This window comes from Podarcis pityusensis, assembly GCF_964106645.2.
Source record: "Podarcis pityusensis genome assembly, chromosome: 15".
NCBI lineage: Eukaryota > Metazoa > Chordata > Lepidosauria > Squamata > Lacertidae > Podarcis > Podarcis pityusensis.
In genome coordinates, this window is record NC_138040.1 from 43,740,767 (window position 1) to 43,764,783 (window position 24,017).

Below are 24,017 nucleotides of genomic sequence, written 5' to 3' on the forward strand. Positions count from 1 at the left end.
TTACAGAATATAGTTTATTTATGGAATTTACAAATAACTTTACAAGTCATGTGTCATAAGTTATGTTCTTTGTTTCCACAAACTTTCTTACAACTCCTGAGTTATTCAAATACTGAGATGGGAAAATTATGTTAGAAAACCAAGCACATTAAAGAAACAAATACAAATTGAAGTTTGGTCAGTTTTGCTTTCTCTCCTCTCAAAACCTTTCCCCTCAAAGGTCAAATTATTCTGGCATAACCTACAGACATGGTACCTTCTCTTTCCATTCTTCAAAATTACATGTACAATAATGGCATCCACAGCCTCCTTAAGGTCCGTAGGAGTTAAGGCTGCAGTTCTACACACACTTCCCTGAGAGCAGGCCCTACTGAATTCAGGAGGACCAACTTCTGAGGATCCAGCTGCACGTGATCTCATAATTACTTTCATATACTGTTCCAGCTGTCAAGAGCAGACCAACACCCCTTTGCTACAAAATGAATTTAATTAGCTCCACACAGAAAGTAGGCTAGAGGCTACAGAAACAACTGAATTAAACAGCGAAAAGCTGCTGCAAAGGGGAATCTATTATTGTTGAGATGAAGATACTGGACAGAGATCCTATCCAGATTAAATACTGGACTGATCTCGGGAGGAACCTTAACATGCATACTATTGCATTTAGGGATGCCAAAACTATCTTAATGGCTAGAAAATCACCTCCCTGCTACTAGTCTGAAAAAATTGTTGTATTTGTTCAAAGCAGTTAATTCCTGGATGAAAACCATGAAGAAAGATGTTGGAATGATCACTTCAGACCTCATAAATTTGCTGTCAAGAAAAAAATAGGGAACTGTAAAGTGGGTACTGGGCAATTCATTTCTGACTTTTTAAGGAACAAAGGGGGACCTTCATTTTGGTCTGATTTTTTTTAAATGTACCACGGAGGGGAGGAGTCAAACCCCACCAGGAGGTCTGAATGAGCGTTTCCCTGTTCACAGTGACTCACACACAGTGGGAAGTGATGATCAAAAAGATTTTATCCTATAACAATCATAAATATATATAAGGTGCCTTAGAAATAATAATGTGGCAGCAATAAGGGGGAAATAGTATTATTGAATTAAATGGAACTAATGGATTGTTGAATGAAATGTTGCTAATGCCTTTTAGCAACGCAAGATGGTTCAAGACATAATGACTATTTGATCATGCAGGTATATTGTAAAGTTCTGTTCTACATCTGTTTTTTCAAAATAACCACAAGGGTCACAGCAGAGTAGTAAACATTACTTTCTTTGTGCAGGAAACTGTAACTCATTATTATATTACGGCCAGTTGTCCTAATAAAAAAATGAATACACAATGCCTCTAAAAGCTAATGCAGCATTATGCAATAGAACTCCATGGGAAAACTCAAATTGGTGCCCCCCTAACTATGACAATAAGCAATGCCCCAGCAAATGCTCTCCACATTGCGCTATCATGGGCCTCAACTTTTAGGCATGCTCCAAGTTTGAACAGCAATTTTAATCAATAGTTACATTTGCAGAATCACAAAAAAGTACAGCAAAAACATCAAAATCCATAGTATTAAAATGTTTTCAGGGGGGCCAAGCTTGCTTATGGTGTTTCTAACGTCAGTCCCATTTTTCCCCTGCCCCACCCATGTGGGCCTTAAGAGCCCTATAACAGAAAGAGGGAATCTACTCCTCTTCTCCAAGCTCATTGGCACAAAAAACAAACCAAGAGCTATTAAGCCCTGAGAAGCAGCCTTCAAAACATGGTGGGTGTTTGAGCCCTCATCACAGCCGAGCGTTCAAAAGGCCGGGGGTGGGGAGAGAGACATCCTCAGCAGTCACTTCCCCCGTCTGCCCAATGACAGTGCAAATGATTCTGACTGCCGGTTAGAACTGCCAAGCCTGGTTGGCATAGTAAACCCACCCCTTACTGGAAATGCAAAAGCTCTATTCTACCCATGGATCATGTCCCAATCTTGCATGACTATTGGTAACGCTTACTATCTTCTAATCAATTCGCATTCTACTTGGAAAGAGGAGGCGTTTGTTAGACCTCAGAATAGTATGAAGGTGTTTCAGTTTCTTGATTCATGGGTAAGAAGGGAGAGGTAGCCTTACAATGAGAGAAAGCACGTAAGCAAATCTGAGCATCATATTAAGGGCTCTTGGGAAGCTTCCAATCATTTGTGCAGAAGGACATTCCTGTGGCTGCCAGGGAAGAGGAATTTGGATTTGCCACCTCAAGCACCACAATATATTGGGCCTGGTGGGTGCGGAATCCAGCCCCAATACAGCCTTTCCATAATAGGGGAACATATTGGAAGTGATCCAACTGTTTTCTGCATCTCAAACCCCTTTCAGAGGAAAAGAGAGGACAACATTCATTCCGTTACACATCAAGACAGGGTGATACAGAGGCATTGCCCCAAAAGATTAAAAACTCTAGGAGTCATACCAAGGAATGGCTGTTCTCTGCTAAAGAACTAGGCTTTCCTTTTGGTGATGAGACACACTCACAAATTCTCAAAGAGAATTTGTGAGGTGGAAAATTTACTACACTTAAGCTGAAGGACTTGATATTATCAATATGATAATCATACTTTGGTTCACCTAGTGACTCTGGGAAAGTCTAATCATGGAGGAAAGCTCCCTAAGACCCCCTCTCCAAATCTGGGGTTCACTTCATAGACTGCTCCAAGGCCTTCACATCAACCAGAGGATGCAAATCAACTGCTTTATGTCTCAGTCATTGCTGGGCATAAATGCACTCACCCCGGCCACATTTGCCCTGCAGAAGCTCACCTTCAAGAGAAGCAACTCAGTGGGCTAACAAAAGGAAGACAGAATAGATTAAGAGGAAGGTTGATCTCGCCCCACAGTGTCCAAGGAAAAGGGGCACTCTTAAAAACATAGCGGAGGGAGTTAAGAAGGACTCCTAAACCAGGGGGGACAGTCATTCATATGTCCCTAACAGTTTACAACTAACGCTGCTACCTGATTAAAGAAATCTAAGGTCAGTCATACAAACCTTACTCATATTGCATAATTTGTATGAAGCATAGTATTTTAGAATAAAAATATTCTTACATGTTTAGATCATACATGCACGCACCACGGCAAGCACATTCTCTCCCTCCCTCTCAAATGCCTTCTCTAAGAAGATACCTGTCACCCATTATTTTTGTAAGTTCTTGTATTATTTATTTTATGTGAAGTCTGGAGCCATATTACCATTTTTAAAATTGAGCCATCTTTTAAACCTAACCAACTAACCAATTGAATAAGCATCAATACTCCATTTAAAACTCTAATCTACGTACTAACTTCAAGCAATTTGGGCATGTGGAGGTGGGAAGAGCTCTCTGCTATCAAAACCACACTGCCACAGACCTGTGTACGCAGCAGTCTATTGTCAGCCCAAGAATGAGGGGGTATTTGAACCCCTCTGGTTGAGTCCCCTAAGGAGGTAAAAAGAAGCTAGAAGCTTTCCTCCACCTCCAGAGTTCTTCAGAAGATGAAGGAGGGAATGCTGTTGCGGCACGATAAAGTGGCCCTTAGGTCACTTAACCCAACAGTGGGGAGTTTCATCAGTCACTGCAAGTCAACCAGGAAGGAATCCATGAAGCAGGCTTAATCAAAGTGCCTCTTTTTGTAATTTTTGTAGAAGATTCTGTGCTTTACACAGTCCATACACCTTCCATTAGTAAGATGCATGTCTCTATCCAAGCTGGATTTGACCCGAGTACATGGTAAGCAGCACCATGATGGTGAATCCTGTCAGCAGTCCTGCGTTCTGGATGGCAAAGGCAATCAGAGCACCACCACTCCTTTCATCCTCTCGGCTGACTTCATTCATCTCTGGGAACTATTGGGAGAAGAAAGAAATTACATTTAGTTCTGTAGCAAACACAAAGCCATATCTTCCAAGAGGCTATACAGTATTTCCTACCAGATATAAAAACTTAATTTTATGCAGGACCTAGTCTTTTCAAGACAGAGAGCTCCAATCTATCCAACTTTTATTGTGACTGAGGATTGGAACCTAAATTACCCATGACTAATCTGGTTTGAATTCAACCTAGCCACAAATTTAGCTGGATTGAGGCTCACCACCAACAAGATACAACTCTGCATTCTGGTAGTTTCAAAATTAGTCAGAGAGATGTATTACAGAAAATGTGGACACCCACATGCCATTTAATTCATAACACAGCTAGAGCTCCTACGCTTGTCTGCCTGCCATCTGAAGGGAAGCACACAACATGGGAATGTGAAATAGATACAGGTGACTCCTGACTTAGGCGGGTGTTACATTCCAGGAATAAGCGAAAATCACATAAATGCCCTCTCATGAAATAAAGAAGTAAAATAAAATAAAATAAAATAATAATAAAAAAGGAAAGAGTAGGTATGGGAACTGGGACACCGCTTTTCCAGCCATTTTCCCATGGTGGGATTGTGCTGCTTTAGCCCCCTCCCCTACACAACATCCCCTTCTATTTTGCCCACCCAGCTGAGGCCCCCTGAAGGCAGGGCAGCCCTTCACATGGGTCAGATAGGGCCAGATTTGATTACAACTCCCTCCCTGCCCCCCCCACCACAAAGGCAGATGAGGTTTGACCCACAGTATTCTAACTCAGCCAAGGGATCATGCCCCCTCTGTTAACAGCCCCTACCTGTGTCAGCTAGCCAGGGCCTCCCTTCAGTATTGGGCACCTGCTAGGACTACAAAGTCTGCAGAGGAAGCATCTACCAGATGCTATGTGCAATGCCTCTATTTCTTTAATTATGGGATATAACAATGTTGTGCAACGGTTAGACAAGGACTCACCAACCTTTTTGAAACTGCAGGCACATTTGGTCCAACTGCGGTGGAAGACAACACAGTATTTGATAAGGGATGAATCAAGATTCCTTTGAACAGGAAAGTACCAAACTGAGGACTTACCATATCAGCCAATGCAATGTAGAGAAACATTCCACCAGCTAAAGCAAAGATCCAGTTGGCAGAGAAGTGGCTGCCCGCCAATATCCCAAAGGCTAGTCCCACATAGCAGCAGCAAGCAGAGATGAAGTTGAAGAACAGCGCTTGCTGGATGGACATTCCAGAATTCAGCAGAATGACAAAGTCACCTGCGTGACCAAGGGCAATGGGAAGGAAGTGAAAAAGGAGAGATTGCATCAGGTCAGGGGGATCAAAGTTTAATCAGATTCCTGTTCAATCAACAGTAGCATTTTGCAAATCAAAAATATTTGTTTGATTTACTTTCTCAGGTTTATGGTGATGCACAAAAGCGTTGGTTAAGCATTAAACCCTAATGACTCTATATACGATATACAGTTCAGACACCTCAAATTCACTAAAGCACTTCAACCACCTCCTTCAACTAGATCACCAGATAACCTTGGGGGGGGGGGTAACTACCTGGAAGGTTTGCAAAGAGAGCTGTAGTCTCCCAAGTCCCATTAAAACTCAGTGCTTGCATGGCCAACAGAAGCATTGCTGATCACTCTAACAATCCTCCAAGCACCTGACGGGTCCGGTTTAATCCTCCTTTCAAGGGATCGGTTCACAGTGGGACACAAGTACATAAAACTAGTTTCTAGCAAAGCCCTCACAAACGTGGCCCATGCTGATGGGAGTGGCAGGTGCCAGGTGGGTGAAGGCTGCTCAAACACTACCATGAATTCCTTGTGGCCGCCAGAGAAAGGAGATGACTGAAGGCCACGTTCATTTTCTCTACACTTGGAGAAAATAACAAGGATCCTGCAGTGTGTGGTGGGTTAAGCCTGCTTCCCCATGGTATTCTGACACATGGTTAATAGGAGCTCCAGCATCCTTTGACAGCACACAGAATTTCACTGCGCCCTCCAGCCAAATAATCTGCCCACAAAGCCATTTGTGCCTGAGGGTAGTGACTTGTTTCAACTAGCCTTATTCTGAGACAAGTGTGGGCTTCCGCTTGTGTGACTTGTTGACTGAATCTGGCCCACACTTCTGTATCTTTTGTTCCCCTGCCCCCTCTGACCCATCTGCTACAGATATTAAGCTACTAACTAACTGTTCAAGGGACTTCCCCCACCCAACACTAAATTAAGTGATTCTTGGGTCACGACCCTCAATAGCCCTACTCTGCAACCTCCTTATTAATTTACTTCAGGTATTTATATCCTGTTTAATACTCAGAATAAGGTGTATTTAAAAAATACAAAGAATAAGAACAATGGAAAGTTATCCCAGAATCAGAAAGCTACCTTAAAATGCCACCCGAAGCAGGAAAGTCCTTGTCAAGAGCTAAAGTTCAGCAGGGGAGGGGCCCTGTCGAGGGAGGGAGGGAGGGAGGGAGGGAGGGAGTCCCACAGGACTGGGCCCAGCCATCCCTCTGAAGCATGGGGAAAGTGCTCCCACTTGCACCTCTGTTTAGAAAAGGCTGTATACATGGTTCTGTCCTGTAGACATCAAGAGATTTTCCAGACACCACACTCCTGGCATTTGCTTCAGTCCTATCTCAGAGTTTGAGGAGCACATACCTAGCTCATGAGGAAATTCTTCACAGAGAATGGCCACAGAAGTGCTGATCCCCTGAAAGACGGACACAGTGAAGGAGGCACCAATGGCCAAGCCGTCAATGAAATTGTGGAGGCCATCACTCAGGGTGATCATCCAAGCCAAGGTGCCAATGTCAGAGTAGCGCACGCCCTTCAGCCAATAGCAAGTGCTTTGAGAAGCCTGGAGGTCCTGAAAAGGCAGCAGATCAGTGCTTGAAATTAAGAGTTCTCTCATCAACTCCTGCAGTACAAGAGCACATGGAGCCTGCATCATACAATGTGTACACACTGCCACCTAGAGCTTACAACTGGAGATACAAAAGCACACTGATGCTTTGGGAAATGTGGAGCAGAGCAAGGAATTTAAAGTAGCAATGTCCTAACCAACAAAATGTGAAATGTAACAGACTTCCAACGTTGCCTCATCTCACCTCCCCACTCTACCCAAGCAAGCTGTTTGCCTGGCAATTTTGTGGTATCAGGTTTGCTGCTATTTTCCATGTTCTGCCAGTACATCAGTGCAAACCACCCACCTATGATTGTGCCAATATCCATCTGCTTCTGCAGAAATAAGTCATCAGATGTCAGGAGCTGTCACAGCACACTGCCAATCTCCTAACTGGCTATGAAAGCAGAAGATGTTATGTCTGCATGGGCCAAAGGCAGACTCCCTCTACCCTTTCCCAACAAAAGCAGACTAAGATACATACGAGGTGCTTTATCTTGGATCAGTCTTCCCATTAAGTCTATTTCTTGCAAACTAAGACAACTTACCTCCAGCAGGGCTGGAAGCAATACATTAGTAGTATAGGTGGGTACCTGAACAGACAAGGAGCCAACAATCTTCTCATCAACAGATGGATTCTTGCATTCCAGGTCACTATTCTTGCTAGGGATTATGTGATCCAAGTCACCATTCTGCAGTTTTTCAGTGACCCCCTCCTCTTGGTCTTTCTTGGAAGGAAGGGTCTCAGTGCTGTAGTGGCTGTGCCCATGATGACTCTGGGGGATACAAAGATGGAAGAACTGAAGGGGGGGGGGGGAGACTTTCTGTTCCTCATCAGGCAATGGCGTTTCCACCTGCCTTGACGCCCCCACCCAGCCCTTCCCAGGCTATGACTTTGAGGACAGCAGCAGCAGCTGGGAAGAGAGGAGTTCAGGGATATTTTAAAAAAGTAGTTTTATAAGTTGTGTGTCTTTGTTTCTCAATCTGATCCCTTTAGATGGTCTCGTATGTTTTGTGGTATTTTATGCAATGTGAATTGCTGTTATTTTATAGATTGGTAATTCTTTATTGTGGTTGATAAGTGTGAACTGTTTAATTATTATTTGCTGGTGTTTAATTTTACTGTTTACGATAAGATTCTGATGTATTGTTGAATGTTGCTTTGTTTGATGTACGTTATTAAAGTTATTGTGACTTTTATATTGGATCAGATTGTTACTATTAATGTTTGATGTTGTTGTGCTGGAAGCCACCCAGAATGGCTGGGGCAAGCCAGCCAGATCAGCAAGTAACCTTTCACCCCACACTGCAACAACACGGCTTAGGGTATACTCCCCACTGTCAGCTGCTTCAGTTCCTCACATTAAATTTTACTGGCTTTTCACCAGTAAGGCACCACACACCACACTTCTTTATAATTCTTTAGTAACTTTCTGAATTCCACGACACATCTGCAAGTTTTATGATCTCACAGTTCACAGACACCACAATATAGTATTTTTAGGGTAGTTCACTGCTGACTTCTCTATCATGAAAAGTAACTCTCTGTGCCTACTGATTCATAAAAGAGCTTTCCATTTAGTATGTTAGCTATGTAGGCTATAAAAAGCCTTTTTTCAACTGGAATCAGTTGTATCAACTTTAATTTGCGTCTATATAGGAACCTTCAGTGACATGATCCTGTTTATGAGATATGCTTTCTCACTGCAATATCCTTGTTGACTGTTCCATACATTATCAGTTAACATTAAAGCAGCTGAGCAAACTACCCTAACTCAAATGTTCTACAGTTGTTTTGAATCTGCTATTATTGGCACCAAATGTTTGAAAGTCCAAGGACTGAACCGAAAGGCCTGGAAGACCACTGAACAAGGCTGCGTGCATGAGAAGGAAGTGAACAGGAAGGGAAGTGGTTAGGAACTGGATTGTCTCTAAACGGTTTATAGTGTTTTATTTTACACTATCGTTTTGACAGACTTGAATGGTACTAAAAGGAAGCCTCTCTGGAATACCTTTGGAGGCTTTTGTAAAGATTGCTATTACTGCCATTAGCGAGGATGGCAGAGGGATGCTATATATGCCAATGTCATGGGTTCAGCAAAATCCTATTTTGCATTCTTTCAGAGCTCTGTTTGTCCTGGTGAATTACTATTTAACATTTAAAATTGTAGCTGGCCATGTTGGTCCATTAGGTCAAAATAAAATAAAATCCAGAATAGTAATGGTATGGTAATGTTTTTTTCTTAGCACCAACTAAAATGTCAGAACACTGTGAGCAAGCTTGCAAGTCCCTTGGAGCTCTATATCAGGCTTGATGTTAAACCAAGTGCTGGGGGCAAGGGGAGGAGAAAAGGCTAGGCATTATGATGGCGCCACAAAGTCTGCAGGGGTTTTTTAGCACTCTAAAGATGGAAAGGAAGAGCAGATTTAGCTGGAATAGCCTCAACAGATGCAAGACAGATTGCAGGATGGACTCTGGGCTTCTGAGACTAAGAAGCAGTAACATTTATTCTCCAATCTAGATCCCTTGAGAGCTAGAGATGAGAATCAGTGGACGATGGCAGGATGAGGCAGAGACTCTCACCTGACCTGGTTGCCGCTGCATCCTGGGACAGAGAGAAGTGAGGTGCTGGCGAGCTCACACGGTGGCAGGAGCGCTCGATAGGCTCTGCTAGCGCATGCGTATTGTGCTGACCTTGCTGTCGTCTTGCCTCTCTTGGCATCCAGCCATGATGCAGGCAACTGTAAGTTAGGTGAGTGCCGCTGCCTCACCCTGCTGCCTGCTGTTGGTCAGAAGCAGAGAGAAGCAGGGCACCCTACTCGCTTGGGTTCACGTTATCTGCAAATGCTCTGGAGGAATCAGCATTGGCAAATAAGCTTCCCTGAAAAACAGCTGGCTGCAAACAGTGCCCTGAAATATGTAGCCGTGAGAGAGGACTGGATATATTCTGGCACACACATAGTGACAGCCAACAGGCCTGGCTGCAGCCCCACACAAAACCAGGGTACTCTCAAAAATGCATCGCCAAATAGTTGGAGGTGCAGGGTTGGTACTGGATCCATCGGGGCTCTTCAACAGGCAGGTCAGTGTGGAAAAGAGTTTCACTGCATATAAAAGTTTGCAAACTACCATCTTAAACTGCTGATTCTCTGGAAAGAATTCTGCTTCTAATATATTTAAAGGGAAAACTATTGTCTTATTTTCTTTAGCTTTCTGTCCCTCAAAATTATGACATTGTTACATCTGATGCCAAACAATATTCAAATATTTGTTTAAAAGAAAAGTAATGGGAGATTTGCACCAGAAGTAGTTCTCATCAGCAAGTGTTTTGGTTCCTCCCTCACCGTGTCTTTCTGCTTGAGAAGCATCTTCAATATTTTCTCTGTGAAAAAGAACAAGTAAAAGCCCCCAAAGACAACAGCCGATTTGGAGACATAATCATCTTCCCGAGGATTGAATCCAAAGGCCTGTGGAGTAGGGGCAGGAAAAGGTAAGTGAAAAGTATACTTAAATAACAGCACATTTATGCAGTTTACATTGCCTCCCACCTGTTTCAATCTAAGAGAAGGCCTAAGAGGAAGTAAAAAGCTGCAGAGCACAGGAATTTATCACTTGACCTACAGAAGTATATCTTGATGGCAGCTGGCTGCTCCCTGAATTCACATTATGGCAGCAATAAACCTGTGTCGCGGCTGTGCCAAGTGAGATGTGGGTTCACACTGTTGAATGCTTCTCCACATGCTCCTTTCATACAGAAACCATGTCTGACAGAAGTCAGCAAGGCTAGAAACTTGCTGTTTGATTGGCTAGTTTTCTATATGTGGTGCATTAAAAAAATGTAGTAGTATTCAGCCATGTAAATCCACATCCGCAAAGTGGTGCATAAGTTTTACCACTTCCTAAAGCACAAGATCATCTGACCAGAGCTCATTTGTATCTCACCTGGTGTAAGAACAAGAGGGATTCCACTATGACCCATTGATTCATTGACTTGCCTCCTATGACTCAGACTATCTTATACAGTTTTTTTCTTATTGTGTGAAGGCCACTTTCCCTCCCCTTTCTAGATAAGATATGCTCCTTTGTCTCAAACACTTTCATTACAAAGGAAAACATCCCAAGAACATGCCACTGAATGTTGAAGTTAGTCAGGTATTTTATGAGGAGGAAACGAGCACCACAAAGACACCGTGCAACCACTAATGGCTTCTCACTTTCCTGTCTAGCTCCTAAACCATAACTAGACCCTCACACACAACTACCTTCTTCGACCATCACCCACTCCTTATTTTGGCTTAGGATTAGCAGTCCTTTTCCGTTTTCCATTCTTCATATTGTCTTTTCCTTCAGCCTCAGTTTCCTTAGGACAATGCAACCTGCTCTTCTCCTATTTTCCCCTCCCTTTATTCTGTTTTTACGTTGCTTGCTCTGCTCACCCTTCTATTCTCTGCCTCCCAGCTTGCAAGCCAGGGACCAGCACCCAGCTCTTTATATTGGCTATGGAAGCACTGTGAGGCTCCAAACCCCATGGCTTCCCCCACAGCTTCGTTTCTAGCCTGCCTCCCCCTGCATTGGATGGCACCACCCAGGAAGCAGCACAGAGGACAGCTGCAATCTCCACATGCTCCTGACAGCAGGTGTCATCTGTGCAGCCTTATGTACTAGCCCAGGAGCCTTGTCTTTAAAGGCATGAGATTGACAAAGATCTCTCAGCATGGGACTCTGTCATTATCTTAACTGGCCCTTGCTTTCAGACTGTTACAGTCAGGTGTGAGTTAGCTTCCAAGCCGTTTTTAACTTCTGAAGCAGGTGTAGCCAGCTCAGTTTCCCTCCCCGCGCTGCTGCACTGCAACGTCCGTCAGCCCAGGCCAGCAGAACCAACAGTCAGGGATAATGGGAGTTAGATTTCAACATTCTCTGGAGAGCAGCACGCTGGCTACCACTACTCTAAAGAGTGAAAACCCAGGGAAATGCCAAACAGTTCACAACTCATCCGAGACTAATACCACCAGCACAATATCACTCTTCTACTAGAATTCCTCTCACCACAGATGACACAAAAACAGCCACACAAGGAAGGCCAAGAGGCCCTAGTCATACCTCAGGAATGAGCTGGAAGAGGGCATTGGAGTAGAGAGTACCAATCGCCAGAGCTATGAAGTAGAGGAGCAGTCGCTTGTAAAAGGTCTTCTTCATGAAAGGCACCACACTGGCTCCAACCAGGGAGCAGAGGGAGATGACAGTCACACAGAGGAAACCATAACCCCAGACTGCGGTGTGAATGCCAGCCCCTCGCCCCCCGTGAAATCACAGGTGGGATGAATGCCATGGAAGTCAGGACACAGGAATACGCAGAAATGAATTTAAATCACAGAGAGAGGAGAGAGGGTGGGAGGGAGAGAGGAGACTTTCATTAGTGATTGATGTTTAATTGGATATGGCTTTAAGCATGCTGGGAGTACCTGGTGTACTCTGGCTCTGGAACTCCAGCAAAGACAATTGTGCACTTCCAATAGGTGGTAGTTTCATCATGGGACATTTGCACCCATATGAGATATGGAGGAGACCAGTCCCTTCACAAGCAAGGTGGAGACTTCCGCTTTCTATAGAGTGGGATCTCTCTATATCTCATGTATTCTGTAGACAGTCCTGCTACAAATGGCCTCTATAAATGCACATTAGTTTGTGCATAAGTTTGTAATTCCATTCAAGCCGTCCCTAAGTGATGCTTCAGATCACAACTGTAAGACGTCCATACCATAGCTGACGAGAGCATTTAACGTCCCTAGCTCTCCAGACTGTTGGTGGGGCTGTCCAGTCACGTTTTCCCTCTTTTTTCTAGCACAGGGACAAGGCCAGAGTTCCAGTGTCATGAAGAGCACCTGTTTTACTCTCAGCATCCTACACCCCCCACCATCATGGTCTGTTGCCTGGCCAGAGTGAACAGTTACTTGCCTGTACATATGATACGCATGTGGCCATACCTACCTAGCAGATGGGCATCTGTAGAATTACAGAGTCTCTGCTGCCCAACTACAGAAAGTCCCCAAAATCCAACTAAGTGAGTGATGCAATTGCACACCAGTTGTTCTTCCAGGGCAGGCAACTTAACCATGGAGGTGAAGCATATACAGTAATTTCTGTTAGAGTTTGATCACAAATATAGTTTTGTTTTCAAGCAACAAATTCCTCCCCCTTCATCAGATGCACAGTTTTGGAGCTGAAAATACCATAAATTCAAGAGGGAATACAGTACAGGCAGTAAATTAGCTATACAACATAGGAGCTTCAAAAATTCTGGATAGTATTGCTAAGATTTGTGACCTTAGCCTTTTTCAATGGAAGAAGCCAGTTGGTGAGGTGGCCAGGACAGACAGCAAAGGTGGTCCTGGGTTCAAAGGGTGGCTCTTTCATACCATGGACAAACCAATGTCTTATTTCAGCCCACAATTTTAGAAGTTTGCGGAACTGCAAACACTGCCCCCCAAATGTTTACCACAATATGCAAAGTCAAAATGGAAGACAAAAACAGAGCAAGTGAAGGAGACAAGGGTTACAAACTCCAAAATCAGGAAGTAGAGTGTTCTTGTTTGTATTTAGGCAGCCCCAGAACATGCAATTCAAACAAAATTATGTCAAGATTAAATCTGGCAAAGTCCAACACTGCTCAAGAAACCTCTTTTTTTGTTGTTGGTAAAATCAGATCAATTATTGAAAGAGAAGCCAAGAAAAAACATAAAAGATCTTTCTCCAGAATATTGGTGTTCCTTTGCAAAACAGTCTCTGAAGCTGACAGCCACACTTTCCCCCCTACCTACTCTCATTCATCAGGCCAGTGAATGAACTTGACTACTGGAAGGACTCAGCCTACAGAAACAGTCCACACATAGAGCCAGATTAATGTATACCTCTTCCTCCAGGTCACTCTAGGCAACATCTACTTTAGCTGGCTAGGTTTAGGTAAAAGGTACTATTTTCCATTGTTTCAGTGAAGTTGCCCTCACAACGTTCCCAAAGAAATATTGTGCTAGTTAGCAGAAATGACCAAAAAACCCAACATTCCTTTTCACACTTTTGCACAACTGAAGAAACCTCTCACTAAAAGCACAATCAACCCCTTTCCATCAATGGTGGAATGGAAGTCAAGAGGCAAAATCCTCCCAGCGCTGGCAGCACCCACAAGGTGCACTTTGGATGGCTGTGAATGGCAAGAAACAAGGACTAGGAAAGTGGTGCTAAGCTTCTGCCCTTGAAATGAGGAAACATGAATTATGGCTCAAGAAAATTCCCAAGATGTGCTCTGAGCAAGCACAGAACTCATGTATGTGCCTACACAGGGACCACGCAGGAGAATTTGCTCTTTTTCTCTCAGCTGATCTTAGGAAGCTTCCTGATGCTCAGAGGAGAAAAGGTCATCCTCAAAAGGAATCACTGGGCAGGCAAGCTTCCCCCTCTCTAAACCAGGCATCCCCAACCTTCAGCCCTCCAGATGTTTTGGGGCTACAATTCCCATCATCCCTGACCACTGGTCCTGTTAGCTAGGGATCATGGGAGTTGTAGGCCAAAACATCTGGAGAACCACAGGTTGGGGATGCCTGCTCTAAACTGTGAGCAGCCTATCAGCAGAGAACTTAGTGACAGGAAAAGTAGATTGTGACTCAATCCATGTGTCTGTGTCTTACTGCACCTCTGGGATCAGCTGGAACAGTGCGTTAGAGAACAATGTCCCGATGGAGAGCGCGATGAAATACGTTAGGATTCGGGCGAAAAAGACCTTCTTGGTGCAGGGCACGACGAAGACGCCAAGTAGGGAGGCCAGGTTAATCAGTGAAACACTGAGAAATCCAAAGCCCCAGACTGTGAAACAAATAGAAAGGAGGGCCAGTTTACCCAAATAATTGAAAACAGGAAGGGGCCTCTATAGACAGCCACAGCTGGGAAGGCTGAAGTTGATCTCACTGGAAATAAGGTTTTATTGCAATTCTCTAGGAGTTTAAGATGTACAGCACCAGGATAGCCAGAAGAGAGAAGCGCAGCCTCTGAGTTCTTCTCAAACTTGGTACTGAGAGCTATACTCAATACCAACTCAATATCAGGATCTATTAAGAAACTGAAAACATGATGTAGAGGCAGCAGGAATTGTGATTTAGGATTTCAGGTAGCTTAAAAATATTACAATTTGATACAAAACAAGGTTCATAAGACAAAAACTGAACAGAGTATGCTGCCATTCAGGTTACATCAGTGAGGAATTTGCTTAGATTACCCAGGATGTTGCCAGTTGAAACTTGCCATCGCTCACTGACTGGCAAAAAGAGATTTAGATTAACCATTTTTAAAGCTCCTTAGATAAAACGTGTGCAATCTATGTTGCTCATTAACTGCAGACCCAAATTTTCTGGCTTCAGGCAATGTCTGTGAACAACACGAAGAAAGCTGAAAAGAATAATCATATTACATTAATCTCACTTCCTTATTTCTGGAATGTCAACAATAGACTCTTTAGGGTCATTTTTGACCTCCTTTTGTGTGTATACATCTACGAGGTTACTCAAAATCTGTGACAGGCCATATCTGGAAGGTTTGTGCACCAGATTCCAGCAAGGGAGATGATCTTGAGGCAGGTGAAGCTTTCTTATAATGTTTCTTCATGGACGGCTTGGAGAGGGTCTGAGGCATCCGACTCTTTTCCTCTTCTAACCATAGTGTAGAATTACTTCCCCAATCCACAGATCCTTATATGCAGCAGCGGTTTGTATGTAAACAACTGAATGTGTGGATTTCTGCATATTTGCCTGTGAGACACATTGCCAGTGCTGGGTTGAGGAGCCACAGCAGGCAGAGGAAGTGTAGAAGGAACCCCTCCTCCCAAATTCAAAAAGTCTGTGAAATAAAAGTGGAAACTTAACAGTGAAAATGTATGCACTAAGCAAATCCTTTTTTCAAACAAACACACACATACATATTTAAAGTACACCCAGCTGGAATCAGAGCTGGATGAGACCTCAGAGGTCATCAGGGCATCACCTTCAATGCAGCAGCCTCCCAGATACCTTACCTGATTCCAACCCCTCTTATTCTGAAGAGCCTCCATAACAGTTGCACCTGTTCTATTGACATTTCTTGCCTAAACCTGTTTTGCTCTTGTAGGGATTTGAAAAAATTATATCATGTCTTGGCAAAATCTGTTCTTCTAAGAGCAGGAGAGACAAGACACCTGTCCTTGGGATGCAATGTTCTCCTGCTATTCTTTGCAGCTGTAACATTTACATCCACTAAGAAAAAAAATACTACTCAGGAGCAAGACTGAAGTGTTTCATCGTAATTAGATCTACTGGAACCTGACTATGAAGGATCCAGCCTGCTTGTTGAAATGGCACACTTGAATCCTTCACACATGCAGATCTGACTCTTGCATGAGGACTCAAGGTTGGAGTGCTTACTCATGAGTAGATCCACAGGCAAAGGTCCACCTGTTCCCATAACATGTGTTGCACAAAACACCCCAGAAAAGCAAATCTCTCCATCAAGAAACTGGCATTCCGTGGATCAAACCTGGAAGTGAGACACTAGGTCAGGATCTGCTGTGAAGGAGCAACTAAGGCAACCATCCATTCACCTTTTCTGTACTGAAACTTGTGCAAATTTATTTGTGCCTTTTAAAAATGGGTGACTCCAAAGTGAATACAATACCTCTGTTGAAGCACTGGAAGCACCAAGTAGATTCAGAAGGGACTACAAACACTATTTCATCTTTGCCTGTATTTGCAACTGAAAATAGTGTTGGCCTGGGTCTGTTTCTTATCCTGTTGCCTTTTTGTTTAATATTCCTGTAACACCTCAATGCTGACTCATACCCATCTTAAGATCTACAAAAGCTGTTGTAATCACTGGCTCTTCTGCAAATACCCACCAGCAGGGATGACCTCTTATTTATATACTGAGCTTTTTCTTCTCAATAGATAGTATTTCCAAGTTCTCTATTTTGTCATACAGTGCAATCCTGTATGTGTCTACTCAGAAGTAATTCCACTGAGTTTAAAGGGACTTATTCTCAGGTAAGCAAGTATAGGACCTGGTGGTTGGCATAGTTCCTTAACTAGGGGAAAGTGTGTGATATATGGTTCATTAATTGTGGACCCACATTTCCTGTCCACAAACAGGAAGATCTGTGAATTCACAAATTTGTGAATGACAGGAGTAAAATTGAGAGTCAGCCTATAGGCTGTTCCATTGCGTGTAAAGGTGTAAACACCATGGGTGGTATCAAGCTAAGTTCTACTTAGAATATCCACTAAAATTAATAGATCTAAGTTAGTCATACCCGTTAACTTCAATAGGTCTGCTCTGAGCACAACTAACACTGAATACAACCTCATGCTTTTTTCTCCACAGCCTAAACAATTCTAATTTTGTCTTTCATTGAGAGCAATACCTGTACTTCCAAAGGTCCACTTTCACCTGTAAGTATGCAGCAGCCAGCAGATGCATGGAGCTGCCTTGACAGCACTGACAGCTCAGTCTGCAGCACAATGAAATCATACCAGGGGGGTGGATCAACTGACTTTTCCTAGGCAAGGACACAAGAAGGGTAGGGTGTATGGGGCATTCTGTCAACCTGTACCTGGAAAAGGAAACCCCATTAAGAACAATAGCTTACAGTTCTGGCTGGCATTCCATTTCTACAGCAACTTGCAGGAGAACAAGGATGGTCAGGATTTGAAGGCATTTCTCAGGAAGCTTTTGCTTTAAAAGACTAGCTGTTAAACTTTTGCTAGCCTAACTGCACACACACCTTCTGAGGAACTGGGCTTTCCCTCCTCTGTCCTCTCATCTTCCTCATTTTCCAGGTTCTCAGACGTGCATGCCCTTGACTCCAGCTGCTGCAGGATGGTTGGGCAGAACTCTCGGAATTCACTCTTGCCAAGGCTGGAGTCTTCACTCAGATTGTGGGTTGAAAAGAGCTCTGAGGAACTGAAGCACTATAGGACAGAGAGCAAGGCGTGGTGAAAATCCCAGAGCTGTGCCTTTTGTTAGCATTCACACCCTGAAGGCTTCCCAGTGAGCTTTATTGGCCCATACTTGCTGAAGACCACAAATTATGCACTGCCTCCTGTCACCATTCTAGCTCCCTTTGGCTCCTGCTCTCCCTGAACTGTTTTTATTCAAGCTGGTGAGTATAAAAACATAGCAGTTTTATGATGCTTGAGGGCAAGGACTTGTTTGTATAGATCTTATATAACCATTCCAGGAGGCTTTTCAGCTGGAGGGTAGGGTGAATATGTCTTAATACTACTAAAACTGCAATACACAGAGTCTTTTTCCATGTATAACACGACCCCATGTATAAGATGACCCCTACTTTTGGGAGCCCAAAATTAAGAAATCAGTTTGTTAAAGTTGTTCTGCTTTTGGGGGAAATTGCTTTTTTGGGGGGCGATACCCCGCATCTCAGCAAAGCCTCACCTCACCTCACCTCTCCAGCCTGCATCTGGCGTTGCCTGGCCTCAGCAGGTGAGAGCTGGTGGCACTGCGGCCAAGCTCCCTCCTCACCTCGGAACTGCATCACCTCTCCAGCCAGCGCCCTGAATACAGGAGTTGCCCTGAATACAGGAGTTGCCACACAGGAGATGCCAGGAGTTGCCAGCTGACCCAAGACTTAAGATATAAATCTGTGTATAAGACGACCCCCAATTTTTGACTGAAAAATGGGGGGGGGGGAGGGAGAGACATCATCTTGTACACGGAAAAATATGGTATACACAACCACACCCCCTTCATCCAATGATCTCAGGGAAGTTCACGAGATAAAAATACAAGATAAAAGCACAAATAAATATAAATAATAATAATAATAATAATTTTAAATATTTCTAAGATAGCAGCTGCAATGAATAATAAAGTAATATGGGTACTACTGCTACTAAACCATAATTGGGTGCTGATTTTGACCATTAACACTCTAAATGGTCCAGACCTGGGCATGTCATAGACCATCTTTCCCTATATAAACCTACCTACAACAGGGAGACCCTGCCCCCCCTCCACCAGAAAGAAGCAAGGAGGGTAGTGATGCTGAACAGGGCCTTCTCAGGGGCAGCACCAACATTGCAGAACTTGCTCCCCAGAGAGGTTCATCTTTTTTGCCTCTTCTCTGTTAACTTTTAGGTGTCAGTTCAAGACAGTTTTATTTCAGAAAGCTTTCAAGATCAATTGAGTGGACTTAATTAAAGGTGCCCCACTATAGACCCTTTAGGTTTTATCATTTTAATATTTTTCAGTGGAATGCATTTATAACAGCCAGGTTTTTAGCATTAGGAGGGTGATTTGTGGACCCACTCACTACCTTCAAAAGCAGGAGAGAAATAGCTTATATAAATACAATACATTACCCAGGAGATGTTTCTACGCTGCTGCTCTGTGCGACTAATGTTGTTCCTTCCAACTCCCACATCAAGGCGATTCAACAGGGATTTGAGCTGCTGCAAAGTGAGCTTGTCATGTTTGCCATACCGGAGGAAGAGGTCTTGCAGGAAGGAATCTGCTGTGATAGAAGTCTGTGGCAAGGCTCCTGAGCTGGCCCACACAGAGCATGCAAAACCCAGCAGGCAAAGCTGTAGGGGCAAGACACATTTCCAAGGACCCACATTCCAAAACATGGCAAAAATTCTGAAAAGAGAGACACGTGCACTTGGATCAGTACGTATCAGTCAGTGCAATACACAAGCCAATTCCAGCCACACTAATCTCTTATCTCCTGCTACCAAATTAATAATTAGATATCCTAATTGCAAGCAACCCAGTTCCAGCAAATCCTACTTGCAACAACTATCAAGTCCCCTTGATTTATAGAGTGCCAGAATCATGCAGACTTTGGACCAATCTTTAACCCAAACCTTCATTTGGAGACTCATATCTTAATTTTTACCACATATTTGTTTCAACCCATCTTAGACCCCCTGCAGTGCATCCCAGAACGCCAGATGAAGACCAATGAGCTAGATGGACCATGTTCTAATTCAGCAAAGTGCAGCTTCGTATATTCCTCTGAATGGTCAATGCATTAGAAATGAGCAAAAAGAGAAATAGTGTCACAGAATTTCACTTAGAGGAAGCAACACAAAACTGGATACAAAACTTCTTAACAGGACACCATCTGATGAGATGAATCAAATGCTAAATTCATGAGACATGTGTGTCTGTTGGAAGTTTGTGCGCTTTGCAAAACACACTGCCTCTGAACTAGGGAAGAATAATATTTCCACACCCATTCACTAGGCTCATGGCCATATTGAACATATCTGCTGATATGCAGCAGACTTTAGTCTCCTGGAGTCTGACCCAGAGCAGCATTGTACCACAGCCAGACAGATTGTGGTCAAAGCTATCCCTGAAGTGGCAAGGCCTACCAGGACTGATCTGGCCACCAGGGAGACCTCATCTTCCCTCGCAGCACAGCAAGACAGGAAAGGAAGGGATTACGAGTCACCTCTCCCAACACAATCCTGAAAAACTGAGCAGGGGCTCCCACTCCCTGTGCTGTGGCACAACGTTCACTGCTTTCCTATTAAAAGGGGATAGACATTCTCATAGTCTTAAGAGCTTAGTTCAACTCCAAGAACTTTGTTTCACAAAAGTGTCAGGAATTCCTTAAGAAATGAAGTCAGCTGGGGGGGGGGTTGGGAGGAGTTAAGTTCTTTGTACAAACAAGACCTTAGGTGGAATGATGGGTCAGTTTAAATTCCTGTATTCCTAGGGAAGATTCTGGAGCAGATCATTAAGCAAACAGTCTGTGAGCACCTAGAAAGGAATGCTGTGATCACCAATAGTCAGCATGGATTTCTGAAAAATAAGTCACGTCAGACTAACCTGATCTCATTTTTTGACAGAATTACAAGCCTGGTAGATGAAGGGAACGCAGTGGATGTAGCCTACCTTGATTTCAGCAAGGCATTTGACAAGGTGCCCCATGATATTCTTGTAAAGAAGCTGGTAAAATGCGGTCTTGACAATGCTACCACTACGTGGATTTGTAACTGGCTGACTGACCGAACCCAAAGGGTGCTCATCAATGGTTCCTCTTCATCCTGGAGAAGAGTGACTAGTGGGGTGCCACAGGGTTCTGTCTTGGGCCCGGTCTTATTCAACATCTTTATCAATGACTTGGATGATGGACTCAAGGGCATCCTGATCAAATTTGCAGATGACACCAAACTGGGAGGGGTGGCTAACACCCCAGAGGACAGGATCACACTTCAAAACGACCTTGACAGATTAGAGAACTGGGCCAAAACAAAGAAGATGAATTTTAACAGGGAGAAATGTAAAGTATTGCACTTGGGCAAAAAAAAAGGAGAGGCACAAATACAAGATGGGGGACACCTGGCTTGAGAGCAGTACATGTGAAAAGGATCTAGGAGTCTTGGTTGACCACAAACTTGACATGAGCCAACAGTGTGACGCGGCAGCTAAAAAAGCCAATGCAATTCTGGGCTGCATCAATAGGAGTATAGCATCTAGATCAAGGGAAGTAATAGTGCCACTGTATTCTGCTCTGGTCAGACCTCACCTGGAGTACTGTGTCCAGTTCTGGGCACCACAGTTCAAGAAGGACACTGACAAACGGGAACGTGTCCAGAGGAGGGCAACCAAAATGGTCAAAGGCCTGGAAACGATGCCTTATGAGGAACGGCTAAGGGAGCTGGGCATGTTTAGCCTGGAGAAGAGGAGGTTAAGGGGTGATATGATAGCCATGTTCAAATATATAAAAGGATGTCACATAGAGGAGGGAGAAAGGTTGTTTTCTGCTGCTCCAGAGAAGCGGACACGGAGCAATGGATCCAAACTACAAGAAAGAAGATTCCACCTAAACATTAGGAAGAACTTCCTGACAGTAAGAGCTGTTCGACAGTGGAATTTGCTGCCAAGGAGTGTGGTGGAGTCTCCTTCTTTGGAGGTCTTTCAGCAGAGGCTTGACAACCATAGGTCAGGAGTGCTCTGATGGTGTTTCCTGCTTGGCAGGGGGTTGGACTCGATGGCCCTTGTGGTCTCTTCCAACTCTAGGATTCTATGATTCTATGATTCTATGAAATTGCCTCTGGCCATTTTCTTTTTTTTAGGCAAGGTGGCTGAACCTAGTGAAGAATTTCAGAATACACTGTTAGCTCCATAACGATGTACATAGTGATATGCTCCTCTTTTCTGTAGCTCCAAGAGGAGGACCAAATTCCAAAGGAGGCTACAATAGGATTGGAGCCCCGCTTGGACTGGAGATTGACTTTTGGGACTTGGACTTGGGTCAGAAGGAGACTGGAGTTGTGGGGACTGCCAGATTTGGAGGAACTTTGGAACACGATTGGAAATATCTTCTGAATTTCAGTTTTAGTTATGGAGATTTGGTTGACTTGTCGAGAAGGAATAAAAACATTGCTAGATGGGAATTTCCCGGAGATTTACTTTTCAGCATCAAAGGAAGGAAAATAAGAACAAGATCAGGAGAAGACAAAGTAAAGTGCACGTATAAATATGAAGAAGACCTGCAGAAGGGACCTGGAAAAGAATTAAGAGCCTCGGACAGAAGATCACCAGGTTGATGGGCTATTTGGAATTGACGGAAATGACTGGCAGAACCCGAGACCAGGGAGAAGAGACGGTGGAAGAATATTGGAAAAAGTTTAAAACCTATACATGGAAATAATGTAAAATTAATGAGTGTTAGAAAAATGTTGGAAGGGAATTATATGGCTTTAGTAGAAATATCTTAAGGAATTAAGTATAAATAAGTATTATAGTTTAAGGGAAAATAAGGTTAAAATATGTTAAGATAATTACATGACAGAAAATAGAGAAAGATGGAAAGGATTTGCTGAAACAATTAGTAGAAATGGAATACAAAAAGGGAGGTGAGAGGAGGTCGATGAAACAAGGGAACGAAAGGGAGGATATTGAGATGGTACGATGTGTGGTTTTTTTGAATTGTTTTTGTTTTGTTAATGTGTTAATGTTAATGTTGCATTCTGTATTGTTTATATATTGTATTGTATTGTTTTCTCTTTTGCTTCTTTTCTTTTTTTCTCTTTCTTCTTTTCTCTTTTTTCTTTTTGTAAGGTATAAAAGCAATAAATATTATTTAAAAAGAAAAGAAAAGACTCATCCTTTGAAGGAGTTTGAAGGAGACATGAAGTACATTTACCAGCTGCTAGTGAAAATGTAAATGTCTTGCTGATCTGGGGTGGTGTGATATTTGGTCATTTACATTGTAAGCCCTCTAGGGCAGGACCATATCTTTTTACCTTGCATTATATGGTGAAGAGCCTTGTATGTCTATAGTGCTGCATAAGTGAAAAATCACAAGCTGTGCTCTCAGTGGCACACGAGTCATTATCCCACTAGAACTATATTTAAATGAAAAAGGCCAATCCAAGAGGGGCACACAAGTGGCACACAAAATACGTTCTCTCTTCTTCCTGTCAACCTTTCAACAATATGCAACTTTCAGAATGTACAGCACACTGAAATGGTAGAAGTGTGTATTGATACACACAGCCCATAGTCAGAGGATGTGGAAAACAACTATCCTCTTACAAGTAGAGAAACAACCAGTTATTTGCTGCCCTTATGGCAGACACTGTGCTAAAGACCTCAGTTACTAGCACCTTTAATGGGACACTTTAATTGGTCAAGTGCAGATTAGGCCCTATCAGATCAGGCAGTCCAGAGACCAGGAACACGCCTGATAAAAGTTCCAAAGTCCACAAGAAAACGCAGCACCAACTGGATACACGCATGCATGTGCATATTAACAAGGAAGGAAGACAGGTGGTCTCTTGCATAACAACTGGGCGAAATCCTGCCCCATAGCTTTGGCTCAGGTCCAAAACCTAGGAAATGACATTGTCAAGTACAGTCACAAGGCACACTATCCAAACCACTTTTATCACTGTTATAGCAATAACTTTTGCGTGGGGGCTACAGCATCAGAGGAGTGCAAACAGACGGCCACATGGCAGCCTAGCCTAGATTGCCACAAGATTAAATTAGGGTCAAATTGCTCCAGACAATTATGTACACAGAAGGATGATGTACTCTTGTGATCCATCAAACTTTATAACTCACTTTTAAACAGATTTTATGAATAAACATTCACATTTAGAAAATATATAAGCCATATTTTAAAATGTCAAAGAAGTGAACAAAATGTAGCCACAAATACGTATAAAAACAGTATAAAACACGCAAA

At 43.3% G+C, this 24,017-nt stretch overlaps 1 protein-coding gene across 2 annotated transcripts in view; it reads right to left on the bottom strand.

The window, feature by feature from the left end:
- The window catches only part of SLC39A14 (solute carrier family 39 member 14), a 29,300-nt gene continuing 5,283 nt past the window's right edge, over positions 1–24,017 (bottom strand). Inside the window, exons 2-9 of one of the 2 annotated variants that reach the window (XM_080982477.1) lie at positions 19,171–19,447; positions 17,574–17,760; positions 11,879–12,048; positions 10,123–10,245; positions 7,371–7,553; positions 6,534–6,741; positions 4,951–5,135; positions 1–3,867 (exon numbers count right to left, since the gene is read on the bottom strand). In XM_080982477.1, coding sequence (XP_080838603.1) covers positions 3,721–3,867; positions 4,951–5,135; positions 6,534–6,741; positions 7,371–7,553; positions 10,123–10,245; positions 11,879–12,048; positions 17,574–17,760; positions 19,171–19,437 — 1,470 coding nt within the window. In that variant the 5' untranslated portion in view covers positions 19,438–19,447 and the 3' untranslated portion in view covers positions 1–3,720. Of the gene's footprint in view, positions 3,868–4,950; positions 5,136–6,533; positions 6,742–7,370; positions 7,554–10,122; positions 10,246–11,878; positions 12,049–14,465; positions 14,636–17,573; positions 17,761–19,170; positions 19,448–24,017 lie in introns of both variants that reach the window. The other variant, XM_080982478.1, reaches the window with a different exon arrangement.